The following is a 21,683-nucleotide window of genomic DNA, read 5'->3' on the forward strand; positions in this document are numbered from 1 at the left end:
CTGATGGTCTATCGGCGATGTGTTGTCATGGCTATTACTGCGCCATCCCTGATGGGACAGTTGCACTATACAGCTCTCGCCAATTTGACTGCAAGGGAAGAATAAGAATGTGTAGGGGTGGGAACAGAGCATTAAAGGAGGAGCTACCCACAAAATTAGTCTATATGCTGCAGAGTGAGAGGGAAGGAGGAACTTCACCTTCAATTGTTGCTTCTGAAACTCCGATATTCTTTGTTCAGAGATAATCTCGACTCATGACTGTTAGTAACTTATTGCCAGTTAAGATCTTTGGTGAGAAAATGTCACTGTTTCATTAACTGCTGTGGTTAAACATTAATTGGTTGTAGTCCAAAATACCAGTAGGCCTACATAGAATTTCACGCTAGGCGTGAAAGCCTAACATGTTATATTAATAAATTTATTATAATTTAGCCTACTATGACTGCCTTATCTCCTGTTGTTCTCGCTAATAGATCAATTTGATATAATACCGACATTTATACGAGTACCTCCTTCATGTAATATATTTTATTTATGAGAAAAACCTTGTACAGTGTGTAACAATAATACTGGAAAATGAAAGCAACAACTACATCGTTGATGAGTTGAAACATGTCGCGTATGATTATAGTTTACTTTCACGCAAGTAGGTCCACAAAGTGTGCAATTAAACGTGCGTTGAGTGGTCTTGTTCGCGGACCTGTGCTCAAGCTTCATTTTGCTCCTCACAACACAGCACATTCCCTATTTCACCTCTAACCTCGCGGCTCCGCAGAGGTTTGTGCCGACAGTTGGCAATTACCAGTGCTTTTGAACTATTGAATTGGTGCGACAATCACTTGAAGAGATTAGAAAAAAATATTTATTACTCAAAATTGTAATATTCGAGTTTAAAAAATTAATTCGGAAATCACTTCAGCCCCCCCCCCTGGTAAAGCCCCATGCCCCCCAGGTTGGGAACCCCTGCTGTGCAGGTAAAGAGATTTGCAACATTTCAGGAGTTCGGACAGAAATATTCTACTTCACCGGAAGCCAACCTAATTAGCGGAGCTGCATGAATCTGAAACATGCTGTACAATGTTAAAACATCACTGCAGTCCACCTTTGGAGCACAATGCGTTGATTTTGCACTAGGGTAGCTACGCATCTCCACTGCTATATTTATTTAGAAGCACACCGGACAAAACATTAGTCAACCCATTGAAAGAGCACACTGGTCGCTTTGGAGCGATGAAGAAGGCATTGCACTGGTACCAGGTGATCTTGTGACTCTTCACTGCTGATATATAACATTGGCAGGGAAGTGATGTGTGCGCCGACCGGTTGTATAGAAGCAGCGCATCAAGACGTGACAGACTTGCAAAAGGGGGCTATTTTGTTTGAACGTGTCCATGACCACACAGTGAATGAAGTTGCCAGATTTATTGGTATATCAGCGCGTCTACCTGGAATGGTGTATCACTCGCCGCCATGACACATCGCATAAGTTACGTTTTCTCGTTTTCATTCCCCATCCTGAAGGGGTGGGGCGGGCCACCTAAAGGGTAACGCCCTCTATCTGGCCAGGAGATTAGACGGGGTTGGGAAGAATTGAGAGAAGTGGGAGATGGGTAATAGCGGTTTGAATAAGTAAAGGAGATGAAAATAAGGATGTGTAGGGTATCCAGCGCTTTATTGACAGATTTACAAATACAAATACATGTGTAACAGAGATGCAAATAAAGAAGATTTAACCAAGGTTGTAAGGGAAAAGGTGAAGTGCAAGGATGTGATAGAAGGAGGAGAAATTAACCTGAGAAGTGAGTAGGAGGCTGAGGAGATGAAAGGTTGGCGATGGTGGCGAAAAGTAGGGTGGTGGGTGTGGATAAGGTCGGATATGTGGACTAGGTGGTTGAGGGGGAGGGGTAGATCGGGGACGGCGACGAGGTGTGGCAGGACGGGTTAAAGGTTGAGGAGGAGAACGAGACTGTTCAACCCGGTGGTGGCGGCCGTAGAGCTGTATACCATGGTGGATAAGTCGCTGAGCGTCGTTGAGTGTAGGAAGGTGGAGTCTCATTAAATATGTGGGTCCATCTGCGTTGAAGATCCGGAACGCTCGGCACACTGGTAATCCTGCTTGACGGAGTTCATGGACGATGTCTTCAGATGATATGCTAGGGTCCACACCGCAAACGACGCAACTGTACGTGGGAGGGCTGTCGGACGGCGTCGGTGACGACGGTGGACGGGCCGTATCTGCAGGAGCTTCGGTGGCATTTCCCTCGGCAGGTGGCTGAAGTGAGGTGCACTCGGGACGAAGTTGGTCAGTGGTGGGACAGATGAGGAGAGGAGAACACGGCATAAGAAATGTGGTTGTACAAAAAATCCTTACCAACAGGGACCGGATACGAGTGTCATGACTTGTAAATGAAAATAGAATTCAAACCCGACAGGAATAACATCTGTCAGTGAACGAAGGTACATCCCAACAAGTTTCTGAGTGAGCATTGCGAAGGGATCTGCACGAAATGAATACTTGGAGTCAGGTACATCGTAAGAAGTCATTGCTGACAGGGCCACGTCTCGATGGACCAAACAACACCGAACGTTGACAGTAACTGACAGGAGGCGTAAAGGGTGGTCCGACGAGTCGCAATTTTGCTTGTTTTCAAAAGACGCAAGGCGTCGAGTGCAACGATTACCCAATGAGGCTTTTAACCCACAGTGTGTGTGGAGTGATCAGTTCAGACCGGTGGTGGTTTTGTGATATTTAGTGGGTGTTTATCGTACTATGACTTGAGCCCACTCATTCAGGTTAGATACCACGAACATCATTATTATTATTATTATTATTATTATTATTATTATTATTATTATTATTATTATGTACATCGCAATTGGGAAATTTCATGGTGGCAATGATCACTTAGAGAAGTGTGATGATAAAGTAAAGTTAAAACTTAATTACCGAACAACAACAACAACAACACCAACAAAAACAAGAAGAGTACAATAAGCAATTCTATGGAAATAAATAATTACATGACATACTACTAGTACGAAATTCTAAATCTGGTATCTTCTTAAAAATTCACACAACTTGAAGTATTTCCAGAGCTTAACACTACGGCTCACAATATTATAGGTTCAGCTTACTGCTAGCTTAACATTAATACACCGTCATATACAATTTCAGAAGTTCTTGAAGTAGCCTATTTCAACATTTTTCACTATGACTTACAGCACAATATCTTAGCATTTATAAATACAGCACGTTCATATGTGAATTCACACATACCTTAAACATTCAGATGGCTTAATACTACAATTCACAGAGGGTTGAGCGTTACATTAATATCTGTGGCTTGGTTCTAAAAGGTCCAATGTCATTTTTTATAGAAATTGAGATATTAACAGACACAAACGCATTTTATCCTGGCTCGCAACATGTTAAAAGGGCCAATGTCTCTGTTAAGTAGTAAACGAACAGTTAACGTTAAATTAAATAAGCCCTTGCCAATAATGTTAGATTGCCAATAAAGATTAGAGACCTGGCAATTTTTAAAGAATACGATAGAAAAAATTAGCGTTTAATAAGGTGACTTCCACAAAAAAGTATATAGCTATTTAAAGTTAGTTGTTGAAAAAAAATAATAATTGGAAAACTATAAGCAAAACTTCAAATGCTCATAGCTCAAAAACAGTTTTTTTTTTTTTGACATTGGCCCTTTTAGAACCAAGCCACAGATATGTGACACACAATTTACAGAACTCGAGACTATTATATTATTGGAAAAAGGCTCTAAGACAGCTGCATGCAATGAATTCCAATCATCAGATCCTCCCTCGATTAATAAAAGAAATATTTATCATATTTAGTGTTCTGTGATCTACCATTTTACTTAATGTGGATGATCTATCCTGCTTACGTAACAGGGCTTTTTTAATCCACTGTTCAACTCTTCCCAAGCTGGCTTATACATGTAGACATTATACATGGCATATAATCGTGTTCGGTTCGTTCTATTCCCAACACCGAACATGAATCAGGATGTTTAATTTATCATTCTCGGTAACCAAGTGTTGCCCTTTATTAAACATCTCCACGATGATTATGTAGTGACGCTCCAATTTTCCAAGATGGCAACAGGCATGTTTACTGGGTTGACGCATAGGTAACTAGTTTATCGAACACACCGACACACTGTCACCTCTGAACTGGCCTACTAAATCCTCGAGCTCAATCCCACATAAAATATGTGGGACTATTTGGAACAGCGCCAACGGCCGTAGCCGTGTTGAAACACCGGATCCCGTGAGATCTCCGAAGTTAAGCAACATTGGGCGTGGTCAGGAGTTGGATGGTTTGCCACGCGCTGTTGGTGGGGGGTAAGGGAATGGAGGAGCGGAAAGGAACTGGCCACCCTACCGCACGTAAACTCCGGCTCATGAAAGCCTCTGCGGAGGTTCGGACCTGCCTTCGGGCAGAATAACCCTTACTTACCTATTTGGAACAGCGGGTGAAACGCAGGCACCAGAATACCCAAAATTTCGTGGCTGTACGGGATCACATGGTCAGCGATTGGCAACAACTGGATATGGCATACCTGCAGAAACTTGTGAACACCTTTCCTGGCGGAATCAAGGCGGTTATCAAAGATGGAGGTGGTGCTACACAGTATTAGAACGATGTTTCCAGGAGGTAACTAACTTTAAGGCCGATACCTTGTTGGCGTTCATAATCACAAAGGTCAAACGTTTTAAATTCTTAATTTAGAATTAAAGGACCACTTGAGCTCGGTGTTAAAAGTCGTACGACCGAGCTCGATAGCTGCAGTCGCTTAAGTGCGGCCAGCATCCAGTAATCGGGAGATAGTGGTTCGAGCCCCACTGTCGGCAGCCCTGAAGGTGGTTTTCCGTGGTTTCCCATTTTCACACCAGGCAAATGCCGGGGCTGTGCCTTAATTAAGGCCACGGCCGCTTGCTTCCACTTCCTAGGCCTTTCCTATCCCATCGTCGCTTTAAGACCTATCTGTGTCGGTGCGGCGTAAAACAAATAGCTATAAAAATGTCGTGCGGTGTGAAATACATAAATTCAAAAACACGAGGGCTTTTGCTGGGTTGCTGGAAACGGACACAACCCAGACGGTTTGGGAGTTAGGCTGAGAGACTGGCATAATGCCTAGGACTCAGTTTCATATACTGAAATACCATTTCGGCATGACAAAAACTGTTGCCGAAGTTCTGCAGGCTCCATTCGTACCACCCGGAGAGCAGACCCTTGTACTTGGAAAATACGTCGTCCACGCCACTGACAGGGGTTTCTGTACAATGCTGATGACGACACTGAGGGACTGAATATGTTTCATAGAGGTGTCTCTTTTGTATCGGTTGTAATTAGTAGTTGCCAGAAATGAAGAAAAAACATTCGTGCATTAATCCAAAATCAAACGATCATGTCTTGGGGTGGCAGTTGACGCAGTGAATCGTTGGAAAGGAGAAGTGCTGACATAACTTTTAGGAAGGACTAATCGCAATTCAAGTACGTTCAAGTTGAAAATATAGAGGTCTCACGATAAAGAGGTGTTTTAGATAAGACTGTACAGGTTAAGAGAGTTGTAGAAATCTATAATTCAACTTTCTAATCTCTCAGAACCCACTTATCTATTTATCAGTATTTGTCATTCATTTTCAGAGAATGGAGTTGGTTTTAACTCAACACCGCTTTGGTATATAAGATAAGTAGGTTATGGAGAAACAAACTTAGAGTTAATAACGAGCTGCCGATATGAACAACCACTTCATAGCTCTCTTCTTAACCGTAACGGTAAGGATTGTGTTATCATCTTTAAAATTAAGCATAGATATCGCATCGCTAATTCATAGGCTTGTTCTGGAAAGTAGTACATAAATTGAATCCTATAAACTAAAAGGTGTCTAAGTGCCAAAATTGAACATTTGAGGATTTCAGTTTTAAAGGGCCTGTATAACACACCCAAAGCACGTGTAAATGTTTTAAAGCCAAAGATTTGGAGGGAATAGTTTTTAAGGTACTACCAAAAGATGGAGCTGGTTGTACTGTACGTGTAATAAAAATGGTCAAAGTTCCACTTTCCTTCATTAGATAGTGCTGCCCTCATTGTGAAGACTAACTCTGTAAAGATTTCAGTTTATAGTAATATAATTCAAATGACATTTGTAACTTACCGAAGGACTTAGAAACTTCAATCATATTTAGCTGATAACAGCAACCTTATGTGTTTAATATGGCGTAAATTTATTTCAAGGATTATTGTAAAACTGCAGATAACTCTGTCAATATTAGATCGTTATATGTTTCTCAAGCTTCCTGGATTAAAATCATAAAGGAAAATTGTTGCCAGTTGCTTGTAAGGAAGTCATGTAATAATATTTCTACCTGGATCATCCGCGACATCGAAAAAACTGGAAGACTACGGCAAGATCTAGCAACCGTAGAGATGCAGCAACTTGAATGCATAAACCGCATCACAAGTGACAAGAAGAAAAACTTGAGAAAAAGGATCTCTTGTTTGGCAGAAGAACTCAAACAATGTTATTAGACAATCGCAAGATGGAGGTTTGCAGTTTCGTGTGCACTAAAATTTTGGCTGTATCAAAATTACACGTATAAGAGATACGAAAACGAATTTTATGTGATTGATTAATTACAAGAACATGGCACACACACATGCATTCTTTGTTTTCAATTTTCATTAATTTTTTTTTACTGAAGAATTTTTCTTTGCAAATATACTTGCTTAATAGGTTTCTATGCTTCTACTTTTTTTCTAAACTTGTGTGCTAATTTGCTTCAAAACGTTACCATGTAATACAACTTATTCTTCTGCTTCTCTGTGAACTTATATTTTGGCACGTAGTCCCTATTTAAATTAGAGTACTCAATTATCGCCCCTTTCATGGTAATTTCCAATACCTCTAACTAAATTTTAAATAGCAAAAATAGCTCAATAAGTAATTTAAGAAATATAGTTGTAGATACACACTGAGTGATCCACCAGCGTGGTTACGTAGCTCAATTGTCAAGGAACTGACCTTCAGTTCAGAGGGCCCCAGGTTCGATTCCGGAATATGCCACGGTTTTTAACTGCACATGGTTAATTTCTCCAGATCACGGACTCTGTGTTTGTGTTCATCTTAATACACATCTTACTGGGCGAGTTGGCCGTGAGGTTATGGGTGTGCACATGTGAGCTTGCATCTGGGAGAGAGAGGGTTCAACCTTACTGTCGCCAGCCCTGAAGATGGTTTTCCGTTATTTCCCATTTTCACACCAGACAAATGCTGGGGCTGTTCCTTAATTAAGGTCACGGCCTCTTCCTTCCAACTCGTAGGCATTTCCTATCCCATCGTCGCCATAAGACCTATATGTGTCGGTGTGACGTAAAAAAATTAAAAAAAGTATATACACATCTTCCTTTTAATTAACAACAATACCAACCACTATAAAATCACACAGTAGAGATTATATCCTTCCACATAAGGTTGTCAACAGGAAGGGAATCCGGCCGAAAAAAGGCCAAATCCACATGAAATGCCGACCCTTATAAACTGGGACGAAGCCCAAAAAACGGAGAAGGGACGTAATAAAAAGTAAAGCCTCCGGATCCTCACCTTGTATTGAAACTCGCAGTTTGTAAACAGTCATAGAAACTAAATGTAACAGTCCGGCTTGAGTTGTGGTGGAGAACGGTTTGCTGTACTCTGCCCACATTGCGCGTGACGTTGGTGCGGTAATATTCTCAAGTTAAATAAAGTAAAGTGGAAATGGTAACCTATAGCATTAGGAAAAATGCAATCAAGTGTGGTACACCGGAAGTAACGTCATTGCCTCGCCGTACTCGCCTTGTTTGCCAAATGAACCGGCGCGCGACTGAAAATTATACTCAGCACTATAACACAACACAGGCCACCGATTGCAACTTGAGCACATTTAAAAGAATTAATGCACACACTTATTCATACTAGTGGATTCCCATTACACAACTTAATGGCTACGCCTTAAAATAATGAACTTACTCAATGAAACTATGTGTTAATTACAATTTCATCTTAAAGGCATTGCGAAAGATTTCTTTTGACATACACAGTAAGCATTACATTCACTGAATTATTATTAGCGTAAAATATATTAGGCCCACATTATTTTGTTATTTATCAGTCACCATTGTTATCCAAATATGTGGCCTGATTAGAGTCGAAGACCGGGCCTGGAATGGAGTGAAGCCCCACCTAATTCCAAGTACAGTATTTGAATTGCGCCGGCTGGAGAGGTCTGTCACACTACACATGGGTGATAATTGATGAATAAGCGAAAGAAGTAATCAAGTACCCGTACTGGAATGAACTTTAAAACTGACAGTGGAAAGTGGGGATCCAGGGAAAACCTGTCAGCTTCGTCCAGCACGATTTCACAAAATAAATGTATTTTTATAAAAATACTTATATTATTATTATTATTATTATTATTATTATTATTATTATTATTATTATTATTATTATTATTATTATTATAGTATTGGGAGAGATGAGATTAGCTGAGCGGATTAGCTACTGTCTTACCACCAGAAAGGCTGAGGTTCGAGTCCCGGTCGATTCTGGGTCGAGATTTTCATCTAAAGGATCACGTGGAATTAGGAAGGGCATTCAGTCTTCAACCTCCGGCCAAAGTCAAAGAATGAGTTCGGGTGGCTCCAGTGACATCATACATAGCTGGGATAAGCTGAAGAATTTTATTATTATTATTATTAATAATAATATTATAATCATCATCATCATCATCATCGGATTATTAGATTCACAAAATATGCTTTATATAACAAGTTGCTTTACGTCGCACCGACACAGGTAGGTCTTATGGGGACGACAGGATAGGAAAGGACTAGGAGTGGTAAGTATGTGGCGGTGGACTTAAGGTACAGCCCCAGCATTTGCCTGGTGTGAAAATGGAAAACCATGGAAAGCCATCTTCAGGTCTTCCGAGAGTGGGGCTGGAACCCGCTATCTCCCGAATACTGGATACTGGCCGCATTTAAGCGACGGCAGCTATCGAGCTCGGTAACAAATATGTTCATATCACCATGCAGCATTTTTAAGCGTCAGCTTACCTTGTGCAGCAGTATCGAGTTGTCGCACACTCAACTCGAAATCAGAATAGGAGTCAGCACACGAAGTACCGTCACTGGAGCTGGAGTTCTCATTGAGTTTGATCACAATTTTGTCGTGAAGAAGTTCTATGAGGCCATCAGCTTCCCACATTTGATTTTCCCTCTGTTTCACGTGTTCTTCATAATTGCGCCATGGTTCTGAAGTAACTTTGGCACACGATACGCACATAGACTGTTTTTAAGAGCGAATCGCACTGATAAAATTTTCTCACTTATGTTTTAAACGGACTATGATAGTAACTCCATCTACTGAATAAGTATGGCAGCTTTTCGCATTGGCGGCAGCGTTGTGGGAACTCATGTTGACAAAGTGCATGAAACGTGCGCCTCCTTGCCCCTCTGCTACCATGTGACAACACCATAGACGCAACCCCTCTCACCCACGTCTTTCCCTGGCTATCACCCTCATTTCCTCTTTAGTCTGATTAAAAGGTGGCCCAGATAATAACTAAAAAAATGGAAAATTACAATTACGGTAATTTAGTGGTTACTTCTCTGGTGTTGTTTTAACATGTGCCGATAATGATAGTGAAATGGCGTATGGCTTTTAATGCCGGGTGTGTCCGAGGACATGTTCGGCTCGCCAGTTGCAGGTCTTTCTATTCGACGCCCTTATGCGACCTGCGCGTCATGATGAGGATGAAATGATGATGAAGACGACACATACACCCAGCCCCCGTGCCAGAGAAATCAACCAATGATGGTTAAAATTCCCGACCCTGCCGGGAATCGAAACCACGACCCCAGTGACCAAAGGCCAGTACGCTAACCATTTAGCAATGGAGCCGAACGATATTGATATTAAACTGGTAAGAATAATGAAGCTACCAATAGAAATGCCGAACGAGAATTTTTTTTTTTGCGTTGGGCTTTACGTCGCACCGACACAGATAGGTCTTATGGCGACGGTGGGACAGGAAGGAGCTAGGAGTGGGAAAGAAGCGGCCGTGGCCTTAATTAGGTACAGCCCTAGCATTTGCCTGGTGTGAAAATGGGAAACCACGGAGAACCATCTTCAGCGCTGCCGACAGTGGGGTTCGAACCCACTATCTCCCGAATACTGGATACTGGATGCAATTAAGCGACTGCAGATATCGAGCTCGAAATGCGGTTAAAATAATGTATTCAGCATAACCCGGTAGATACACATGGTTCAATTATGTGCTATACATGCTCAAAAACGGTGTTCTCTATATCTCGAAATTTCGATACGGTAACTCGAAATAAAATTTAGCTCCCAAGGTGATTCGAGATATCGAGGTTCCACTGTAAATGCTAGGGTGCTAACGAAATCAAGAGGCCGGGGAGGGGGGGACAAAAATCAACCGTTGTACAAGAGCGTCATTCAAGATTACAAGACCAGTAGCATGCAATGGGGCGATGAAACTGAAGACAAATCCTCGAATCTTATGTAAATAAAAGAGACGAGGTCAGGGGATCAGGAAAGCATTGAAGATGCATGAAACACCAATTAAAGAAGCTGTAATTTCGAAAAACATAACAAATGTTAAAACACACCGAACGTCGAGGGAAGAAACACAGAAGCTGTACAACGTAAGAGACCCGCGGCTACAGGGGAGTAGAGTAGTAGGTAGACGCTAGAGTCCCTTCCCCATCTCAGCTGAATTTATTAGGAGAGCAATTTATCATGGGTAAAACTTCTCGATTTCCTAAATAGAGATACATACTGGATGTCAGGAACTGAACAGTATTTATTATAATATAATACATCATGTTTATTCACCTTCATATTATGTGCGTGTGTCAACATACCGCCAGAGACAAGTTGTTACAGCAGTGACAACGACATGTACATAACCTGGGCATGATCCTACGCACTATCGCCTCGGCTAATATAAACGTTATTTTAAATACAACAAAGTGGACATTACTCAAGTAGTATATTACAGAGCATGACATAGATATCTTACTTCTACAAGAGGTAAGCACAACCAGCTTATGTGTAGTACAATATTATAAATGTGTAGTTAATTTAGGGGATGACGCTCGCAGAACTGCCCTCGTATATCGTCCCGAACTTAATCTATACGACTTTTCTGCTCATCCCAACGGTAGGGTTCTAAATACCATATATGAAACGTATGCACTGATTAATGTGTATGGTGCATCGGATTCAAAAACAGACTTGAAAGGGAAAGATTTCTTCTAGAAGACCTAACTATTCATTCGAGGCAAGCTCCAAATTTCATATTAGCCGGCGACTTCAATTGTGTTCTTCACCCAAAGGACCGAACTGGACAGACTATTAACAAATCAATTGCATTGGCCAACCTTGTACAACTACTCCATCTTAGGGATGCTTGGGAACGTTTCGACACAAGATGACGGTCGATCTGGGAGGCCAATCTCATCCATTACGGAAAACAACAAGCGTCCTATAGTCCTGATCTCTCCCCATATGATTATCACGCCTTCAGTCCCCTAAACAAGGCCTTGAAGGGTCGACACTTCTTGTCGGACGAGGATATGCAGCAGGCGATAACGGACTTCTTCACGCAGCAGGACACGGTGTTTACCACACGGGAGATCTTCAGTCTGGTGCGTCGGTAGAATGAGTGGCTTAATGCTCACGGCAATTTTGCCCGATTGGCATCCCGATTTAGGACTGTACGGCCGTCGAACCGAAACTTTTTAATCGCCCCTTATACCTACAACAAATAACAAGAATGTGGAAGCTCTTGTGAGGGTAACTGCCCAGCGTAATGGAATATAAACTACATAACACGAGAATATGTCATACCGAATAGGTTTCCATAAAATTTAAAGAGTGATCTTTCAAAATAATCATCATCATCATCATCATCATCATAGGTTGTTCTGCCATCCGGCAGATACATTCATGGCTGTGACCTCCATATCTCTCGATCTTGTGCCCTTTTCTTCCCTTCTGCATAATCTTCCTTTCTTTTTCTAATTCTGTCTAATAACTGGTATCGTCTCCTTCCCAAAAAAGTAAGATTCATCGAGAGAAATATGATTCATGGCAAACATAAAGATATATAGAGTACCAGAAATATCTTCCGTGCACCTCATTTTTTATGGGGGAAGGGAAATAGCAATTATCAAATTGTAAGTGGATTTAATGACTATAAAAGTACATAAGCACAAGTTAGTCTCCCTGAGACATCAGCTAGTCGTGTAAAATCTCTGATATCTCAGAAACCAAGAGCGAATCCTGCAAGGAGAATTGACACACAGAGAACTGGACAGCTGTGAATAGAATTTAAGTACTGCAGGGTGGTATTAAACTGAGTACTTACAAATGTATACACATTAACTAGTGAAGGACTTGATGATGATGTTTGTTGTTTGAAGGGGCCTAATATCTAGGTCATCGGCACCGTAAAGGACCTGATAAGAAGGGAAAGGATGTCATTTTCGGCTCTTTGTATAACCGAAATAAAATGAATTGTCTAATTTTAATTAGGAAGTGTAAAACTTCTCGTGCAGAGTGCGATGCCAACATGCGGAAATAAGGGAATAAGTTTCATTCCTGGTTTTTCCTTTGTCACGCATAAGGAAATTGTTAAAATGTTGGGAAAAGATGGCTGCCACAAGCAGGATATTACTGTACTATGATTAAACGCTGATATCAGAAATGTGTGGGGAAAGTAACGTACGCATCCGTCGCAGAATATTTCAAAGAACTATTACTCTATGAGTATCATCAAGAACAGGGCAAAAAACTTAGCCTTTTTCGTTCGAATGTCGAATAAGTTCCGACGTTATAATCGTCTGTTGTGGAATACGTCTGAACTGTGCCGACTAAGGTTTGTTCTAGGAACTGCGCTTATCAACGGCAGCATAAGAGCTCTTAGCAATATTTGGGCAATATAAAGCCTGGAAAGGTACATCTCACGACCTTTGAAATAGACCATTCCTTTCGAGACGAGGAGCCACTGAAGGGAAAGCCACGTTTTATATGGCCGCATACTTAGAATATTACAACGGACTTTGCACTAACATAACAAAGAAGTACGATGATGCTTGATGATGCTTGTTGTTTTAAGGGGCCTAATATCGAAGGTCATCGGCCCCCAAAGAAATACGAAGTGATATCCTATTCTTCTTCACAACCGTTTCGATGAAGCTAGGCCAATATTGAAGTTTGTGCTTCCAGAAGTGCTAAACTGCGTGTAAAATTGAATAAGGGAATCACATTTACACAATCTGCATTTTCGAAAGTAATTGCTTTCAGTTTCAGATTAGTATTTTACCCATAAAAGTATATTACTACAATATTACTCTCTCACACTATTCCAGGAAAATAGAGTTGCGAGATGTAATCAACCGAGTTCATTGGACTTGTAAAGATTAGTGGATTTGAACTTTGGATAGATTGAGACACACATGACATTTTCAGATGGCGTTGGAATGAAGTACAGGTAGAAAAATTGGTTACAAGAGGCCCTGAAGTGATTTTGAGAAACAGATTGGCGTAGATGTGGGATTCAATATTTACGTAGAGATGAAAAGGTTAACGCAGGACAGAGTGACCAGGAGGGGCTGCATCAAACCAGTCAAAGGACTGATCATCGAAAAACAAACAAAACATGTACAATCATCAGCTACAATATCATGTCAAGTCCCGGAAATAGCACACAGTTTTCTGCAAAGATCAAGTAACTTTACTGATTGTGAGATGATCCAAAATTCGATAACCTTAAATCACTTCATTATAAAAAACATTTTCCGGATATTAGTTTGAATTGCATCATTCCACAAATATCACTGAAATCAGGCTACTTATTATACAGTATTGTAGGTATTCGGAAAGCGATTTCTATCGATATATGGTAATGATATATTCTACCTGACATAGTGAGGATGGCTAACCACATGATCATCTTCTTATTTCCCTTTTTCATATACCAGTTTGATTTACATCTGAGGCCAAGACCAAACTTTCAGAAAGAATTCCTGCGGCCATGATTAATAGATTTAATGTAAATATACCATTACATTAAGTAATTTATAACCAAAAGAACAGATTACTTGCTGGCATAACGTTGGTGAGTGCTAAACTGAATAACATTGACAAATAAACTCACCGGACAAAATAATTATTCACCCCTGGAGAAATCATTACGTCCGCTTATGTGGTGTAGTGTTTAGTGTGATTATTTGTTACCCCCAGAGGCCCGGGTTCGATGCCTGACTCCGCCACGAAGTTTAAAAAGTGGTACGAGGGCTGGAACGGGTCCACTCAGCCTCGGGAGGTCAACTGAGTAGAGGTGGGCTCGATTCCCACCTCAGCCATCCTGGAAGTAGTTTTCCGTGGTTTCCCACTTCTCCCCCAGGCAAATGCCGGGATCGTACCTAACTTAAGGCCACAGCCCCTTCCTTCCTCCTTCCTTGTCTATCCCTTCCAATCTTCCCATCCCCTGCAAGGCCCCTGTTTAGCATAGCAGGTGAGGCCGCCTGGGCGAGGTACTGGTCATCCTCCCAAGATGTATCCCCGACCCTGAGTCTGAAGCTCCAGGACACTGCCCTTGAGGTGAAAGAGGTGGGATCACTACCTGAGTCCGAGGAAAAAACAGACCCTGAAGGAAAAACATATGAAGGAGAAGAAGAAGAAGAAGAAGTTAATCATTACAGGCATCATCTAATACCGCATAACTTCTCCTCTGGACTTGATAACCACATGGATTCGGTTACGAAGCGAGTCCACATGGTTGCGAAGGTACGTCGCATCGAGGTTAAGCCACTGGCTGAGAACTTGATCGCGCAATTCCACATAATTGCGGGGATGCTATGTCGGCCTTTTACCCGCTGCTCCAACATGTCCCACACATTTTCAATGGGGTTCAAGGCAGGTGATTTTGCCAGGAAATCGAGATGTAATAGGGTAGGGGAGTGTTCATAAAACGAGTCACATACTGTATTGTATGCATCCAGGGCGGTGAACTTTGCTGTCGTCATCTTGAAAAATGGGGGGATCAGTAGCATAATCATTATGCAGATGTTGACTGAAAGGCAACACTTATTCATCCGGAATGTTTAAATAAACGTGCTGGTTCGTGTTAGCGGTTACCTCAGTGAGTTGGCCTAATGTATGATACGGTCAACACCCCCAAAACATCGCAGATCCATCTCCGGCTTGAAAATGACATTGCAAATATCCAGGATGAAATGCTTCATTTGGACTTCAGTGTTCTTGACGACGTGCGCCATTGGAATACTGGCAAAACCATGATTCGTCAGACCACATTACGTTCCGCCAGTCAGCTACTGTCCACGTTCAATGATTCCTAGCCCACTGAAGACGCGCAGCTGTATGTGCCTTTGTGAGCAATAACCTCTTGCGAGGTGACCAACTACATATGTTCATTACATGCAGTTCCCGTCGCAATGTTCTCTCGCTAACAGGTTGGGATGGACCTTCATTCACTGACTGCAGCAGTTCCTGTCGGGTCTGGAAGCGATTTTGATTCACAAGCCGTGAAACGCCTCTCAGGTCCCTCTCAGTTAGGATCAGTCAATACTGATCTGCATTTAGGGCAGTCGCCCAGGTGGAAGATTCCCTATCTGTTGCTTTCCTAGCCTTTTCCTAAATGATTTCAAAGAAATTGTAAATTTATTGAACATCTCCCTTGGTAAGTTAATCCAATCCCTAACTCCCCTTCCTATAAATGAATATTTGCCCCAGTTTGTCCTTTTGAATTCCAACTTTATCTTCATATTGTGATCTTTCGTACTTTTATAAACGCCATTCAAACTTATTCGTCTACTAATGTCATTCCACGCCATCTCTCCGCTGACAGCTCGGAACATACCACTTAGTCGAGCAGCTCTTCTTCTTTCTCTCAATTCTTCCCAACCCAAACATTGCAACATTTTTGTAACGCTACTCTTTTGTCGGAAATCACCCAGAACAAATCGAGCTGCTTTTCTTAAATCTGACGTCGTGTTTCCTGGCCATGTGTAGTACACCACTGCTTGTAGACACGCTGAACAGTCCGCTGCGGAACAATAACAAATCCAGCAACTTCACGCACCGTATGGCCATAGGCACGGCCAAATACTATTGCCCATTTTTGCCACTCTGTCACATCCTTACATCTGGCCATGTTGGCGTACGCTGTCCACTTGAAACACCAATTCCTCACTGATCGCTACTGCCTTATGCTCACGTAGAGGCAGTGCGCGTACGTTTGAGTAAGGGACTGGTTCGCTACGTCATCTGCGCAGGTTTAACGATCCATCTGAGCATGCGCACTAGAATGGCTATTTTTTTTTGTCCGGTGAGCTTATGTAATAACATGACTTGCATTTATTCTAAATACATAGCCGACAGTCTCTGTTTTAGTTGACAAGTAACTCGGTAATGTTCAAACGACTTCTGAACATGAAAATATCCGTGTATCACGTTGCGGTTAATGTGGCGCATGAAGTAGCTATAAGAGGTGTTTAGGGGTAAAAGTATGTAAGCAAATAAAATCCGTGTATCACGTTGCGGTTAATGTGGCGCATCTAGTAGCTATAGGAGGTGTTTTGGGGTAAAAGTATGTAAGCAAATAAAATCCGTGTATCACGTTGCGGTTAATGTGGCGCATCTAGTAGCTATAGGAGGTGTTTTGGGGTAAAAGTATGTAAGCAAATAAAATCCGTGTATCACGTTGCGGTTAATGTGGCGCATCAAGTAGCTATAGGAGGTGTTTTGGGGTAAAAGTACGTAAGCAAATAAAATCCGTGTATCAGGTTGCGGTTAATGTGGCACATCTAGTAGCTATAAGAGGTGTTTTGGGGTAAAAGTATGTAAGCAAATAAAATCCGTGTATCACGTTGCGGTTAATGTGGCGCATCTAGTATCTATAGGAGGTGTTTTGGGGTAAAAGTATGTAAGCAAATAAAATCCGTGTATCACGTTGCGGTTAATGTGGCGCATCTAGTAGCTATAGGAGGTGTTTTGGAGTAAAAGTATGTAAACAAATAAAAGCTATATCTGTACATCTTACTTATGTTTAACCGGTCTGGAAAGCCAAGAATAACGGCGGAGAGGATTCCAAATGCCGACCACACGACGCCTAGTAAATTGCAGGCCTTCGGGCCGAGCAGCGGTTGCTTGGCCCTTCGGGGCTGTTGTGCCACGGGATTTCGTTTTGAAGTATTGTTAATATCTGAATTGTGTAGTAGGAATTGTCGCTCAAGAAAGGGTAAGTGGATATTTTATTTCAGAATGTAAGATAAAATAAAGTTAAAATACGGTATTCGAAACTTTGTAAACTGCTTTTACTACGCACAATCCTGAAAGGCTCAAGTGTACGACATACAGTACATTTCCTGCCAGTTCACTTGCTGTGTCGCTTAGAAAATGTAAACTTATTCTCTGATTATGGTTTCGTACGGGGTTGTTCTATAAAAGTATATTAGTGGCCTGTCGCAGCAATAGCGGCGAAAAAAGACTAAAAATGGAACTGATTATAAAAGAAGCAGCCGGCCCCGCGGTGTAGGGATAGCGTGTTTGCTTCTTACCCGGAGGCCCCGGGTTCCATTCCCGGAAAGGTCAGGAATTCTTACCTTTATCTGAGGGCTGGTTCGAGGTCCATTCAGCCTACGTGATTACAATTGAGGAAATATCTGACGGTGAGATAGCGGCCCAGGTCTAGAGAGCCAAGAATAATGGCCGAGGGGATCCGTCGTGCTGACCACACGACACCTCGTAATCTGTAAGCCTTCGGGCTGAGCAGCGGTCGCTTGGTAGGCCATGGTCCTTCGGGGCTGTTGTGCCATGGGGTTTGGATTTTTGGTTTGGATAAAAGAAGATCGGGAAAAGTAACGGAAAATATATCGAACTCCGGAACACCATTTATTTGTCCTTAAACTTACACTTCCGTTGTGACTATAAATATGGTATTTTTGAACCTTGGCAATTGCACTATCATAATCTTCTTGTGCATGCGTGTAACAGCCTTAAATCACTGTAATAAAACAGGCTACAGCTCACTGCAAAATGACTGCATTCGACTGTCCTTTTCATTGACTGATTTTAATATTTCATTGTAAACTACCATTTTTTGTGAAATGCCCTTCAGTTTCGGGGAACTGACCCTGATATGGTGTAGTACTAATTTTAACTTTGACATCCCTCGCAGCTTTAACTCTATGTACTAAATGCCACATATAACTGACCATGGCTGAAAACTCACCGAGTTAAGTAAATACCTGTGCTTTGTTAATGGCCATTGTGAAAGCAAGACGTAACGGGAACTGCCACTCTTCGAATTTGAAAGGCAGGTTACTATCAGTATAGTACGCGCACCTTTTAGCGATACACGGACACCCTAGTGCTGAATCGGTCGACCACGAGTATCTTCGAGATTCGTACTGGCAACCTTTGAAACACAAACTATGAATCGCTAATGGATCGCTGTGCGACATCTGGAGTACACTTTACGTACTAGTACTGTTGTTGTTTACACAGCAAAGCCAAACTGTACAATTCATGCTAAGAGCAAGATTCGCATCGAGAAATGTTATAAATGTTATACAATGTGTGTATGACACAGTTGTAGTCTTAAGATGATAAAAGTTTAGAAAATTCATATCGATCGATCACATTATCGATTCAATTCAGATTTCGTTTTTATTCAGTTGGCAGTATTTCCGGAATCGGAAAAGGTCCCTCGTTACTCCTCACTCCCGTACAAAGAAATATCGCTAAATTTTGTGTGCGGAATATAGACACCAAACCAATTCTAGGTAGATAAATTACCTGATTCTTGGAAGCAGCTGTAATGAATTCTAATTTTACAATTTTGTCATACATCGCTTATTAGAACCAACACGGAGTAACAAATTCTTCTGGTGATAACTTGATTTCACAAAGCCATCTATCATACTAACATAGAAAGATATGCATAGACAACTTTAACAGTGCCTTCTATAGGGCTGGCACAGAAAAGGTGGCGTCACTCAATGAATTAGACCTTATTTCTTACTGGCACAGAAAGATCAGCGGAAATTACTTTCATAGAGCCCTGTACCAGCTAATACAGTTTACTGCAATGACCTAAGCATCGTATCATTCGAATAAATGACATCTTCTTCTTCTTATTTTCTACCGCTTTTCCCACATCTGTGGGGTCACGGGTGCGAACTGTGTCGCGTGTTCCTTTGGTGGTTGGTAGTGTAGTGTGTTGTCTGAGTATGAAGATGAAAGTGTTGGGACAAACACAAACACGCAGTCCCCGGGCCAGAAGAATTAATCAGAGACTATTAAAATCCACGACCCAGCCGTGAATCGAACCCAGGGCCCTCTGAACCGAAGGTTTCAACGCTGAACATTCAGCCAATGAGTCAGGCATTCGCATAAATTACTATTTTACGCAAATAAGGTACTTAATGGAAGAAATACTTTTCTAGTAATTGTGAGATGGAGACCTTTCTTTTGATATATAGGCGTTAGTATTGCCCTATCTCACAATTTTGTCTTATACGTTCAAAAATGAAATGAAATGGCGTATGGATTTTAGTGGCGGGAGTGTCCGAGGACAAGTTCGGCTCGCCAGATGCAGGTCCTTTGATTTGACACCCATACGCGACCTGCGCGTCGTGATGAAGATGAACTGATGATGAAGACGACACATACACCTAGCGCCAGTGCCAGTGATATTAACCAATTAAGGTTAAAATTCCCGATCCTGCCGGGAATCGAACCAAGGACCCCTGTGTCCAAAGGCCAGCACGCTAACCATTTAGCCATGGAGCCGGACAATAAGATCAAATATATATATATATATAGTTTCTAACAGTACCGCTACTCTGTTTTACCAACTCAGCAAATGAGTAATGTTACAACATTTCTTTCATAGAGGTAATATGATTGGTTTCTGTTTCTCTTTGTTCCAGGTGACTGTTTCTGAAACATTTTCGGGATTATCTCCTGTAGATCCAACTACCTTGACGATTTGCGATGAAAACTTAAAGGATTCACGGTATTGTGACATAACATGCACGATTTATGGAACGTGCTTCAAGAATTCTAAACAGCAGTATATATTCGTCCCTCTAGAAAATTGTTCCAAGGAACAGTACTGTACTAGGGATGGATGTTCTGACCAGCTCAACCCCACCGATAGATGCATTACCAATTCCGGTACCATAGGCTGCATGGAAGAGGGCATCTATCCTGATCCCTACGACTGTAGAAGATCATTGTACTGCTCCCCAACAACGGGCACATACCCCTGCACTGAATGTAAAGATCAATACTATAATTCGACGACTGGATCATGCGAGGATAGGTTAAATAATGGACAATGCCCGTTACCAGTTATGCAGGTTTGTCCACAAATTGGGTATAGTGCAGCCATGGTTAGCGACACTAGATTTTACTACGTATGCATGTTAGCTGGCAACATGCTATTTCCTCTAATGGACAAATGTCCTTCTGGGGAGTATTTCGACGTTTCGTCAAAGGTATGTGTACCTCGTCGAAGGAACTATGTACGAACAACCACTGAAAAGTGTACTGCTTCCAATACAACAACTGAAAGCACAGCAACTACTCCACCAATATCAACTACTCCACATGGAACAACTACTCCACATGGAACAACTACTACATCCACAACAACTACTCCATTCACACCTACCTGTGTTGAGGAAGGAATTTTTTGTGATCCTACCGACTGTCGTAAATATTATTATTGTGATGCAAATCTGTATCCGACACACATGATCTGTAATCCGGGTAAATATTGTGACCCTAAGAGTAAGAGATGTGTTGACGGCAATACATGTTAAGGAAAAAAGAGAATATAATTAGGGTAAACTGAAGTAAACACCAATAATATATGAGTAAAAGAATTGGGAAGTTGCGCAGTAAGGCACTCCCTAGTGGTTAGTTTCAATAACAACCTGCTAACATTTAAATCCACAATAGAAGTCATTTATGTCAAACTGTTCACTTGAATCACGTGGATACTTGCCAATACAATACGTCTAAATAAAGATTAGTTCATTATTGATTGTCTCTATTATCAACAAATGCAATCTCTACACCCGACAGCAGGATACTTTGGATGATTTACGACAGAATTTAGTGGTAAGAGACAACTGGATAGGCAAATGGGTTACTTAACCTTATAATTTGCTTGTATGAATTAAGGAGCGTATTTTCAAAAGTTGCTATTTTCACTTTAATTTTTTAAAATATTTCGTCCACATGCATTGCAGTAGTGGAATTCCATCGAATGCCATGAACAATCCAGGCCAGAAAGATGTAATTCCTTAAGGCAGGGCCTCTCAGGGTGCATGCGCGTGGTGCATGCACTGTGCAGGGTGCAATAGACGACTTTGCTTGGTTGACCAGAGTGCAGACCCCCCACTCCTCTCTCCCTACACCTGTCTCCCCGTTCGGCCTGTCTCCGCGTTCCTCACCTTCACTGCTGTTTCTCCCCCACTGCGAAATGTTTACGTGTGGTGAGCGGAGATGCACAGTTGTATGGGACAAGGTTACCAGTGTTATTAAAA

The 21,683-nt window shown here is 41.7% G+C and overlaps 1 protein-coding gene across 1 annotated transcript; it reads left to right on the forward strand.

Moving 5' to 3' along the window:
• The first annotated feature begins 5,676 nt into the window (after nt 1-5,676).
• Nucleotides 5,677-21,176, forward strand: LOC136863350 (uncharacterized). Its single transcript, XM_067139735.2, has 2 exons — nt 5,677-5,806; nt 20,058-21,176. Exons 1-2 carry the CDS (start codon nt 5,768-5,770, stop codon nt 20,952-20,954), a joined length of 936 nt encoding a protein of 311 aa, XP_066995836.2. The 5' UTR covers nt 5,677-5,767; the 3' UTR covers nt 20,955-21,176.
• The last annotated feature ends 507 nt before the right edge of the window (nt 21,177-21,683 follow it).

This window comes from Anabrus simplex, chromosome 2 (genome assembly GCF_040414725.1).
Source record: "Anabrus simplex isolate iqAnaSimp1 chromosome 2, ASM4041472v1, whole genome shotgun sequence".
NCBI classification, from domain to species: Eukaryota; Metazoa; Arthropoda; class Insecta; order Orthoptera; family Tettigoniidae; genus Anabrus; species Anabrus simplex.

Coding starts and splice junctions, on each gene's coding strand:
- LOC136863350 (XM_067139735.2), top strand. CDS start 5,768: ATGAACAACCACTTCATAGCTCTCTTCTTAACCGTAACG. Junction 5,807..20,057: donor CTCTCTTCTTAACCGTAACG/GTAAGGATTGTG, acceptor TCTTTGTTCCAG/GTGACTGTTTCTGAAACATT.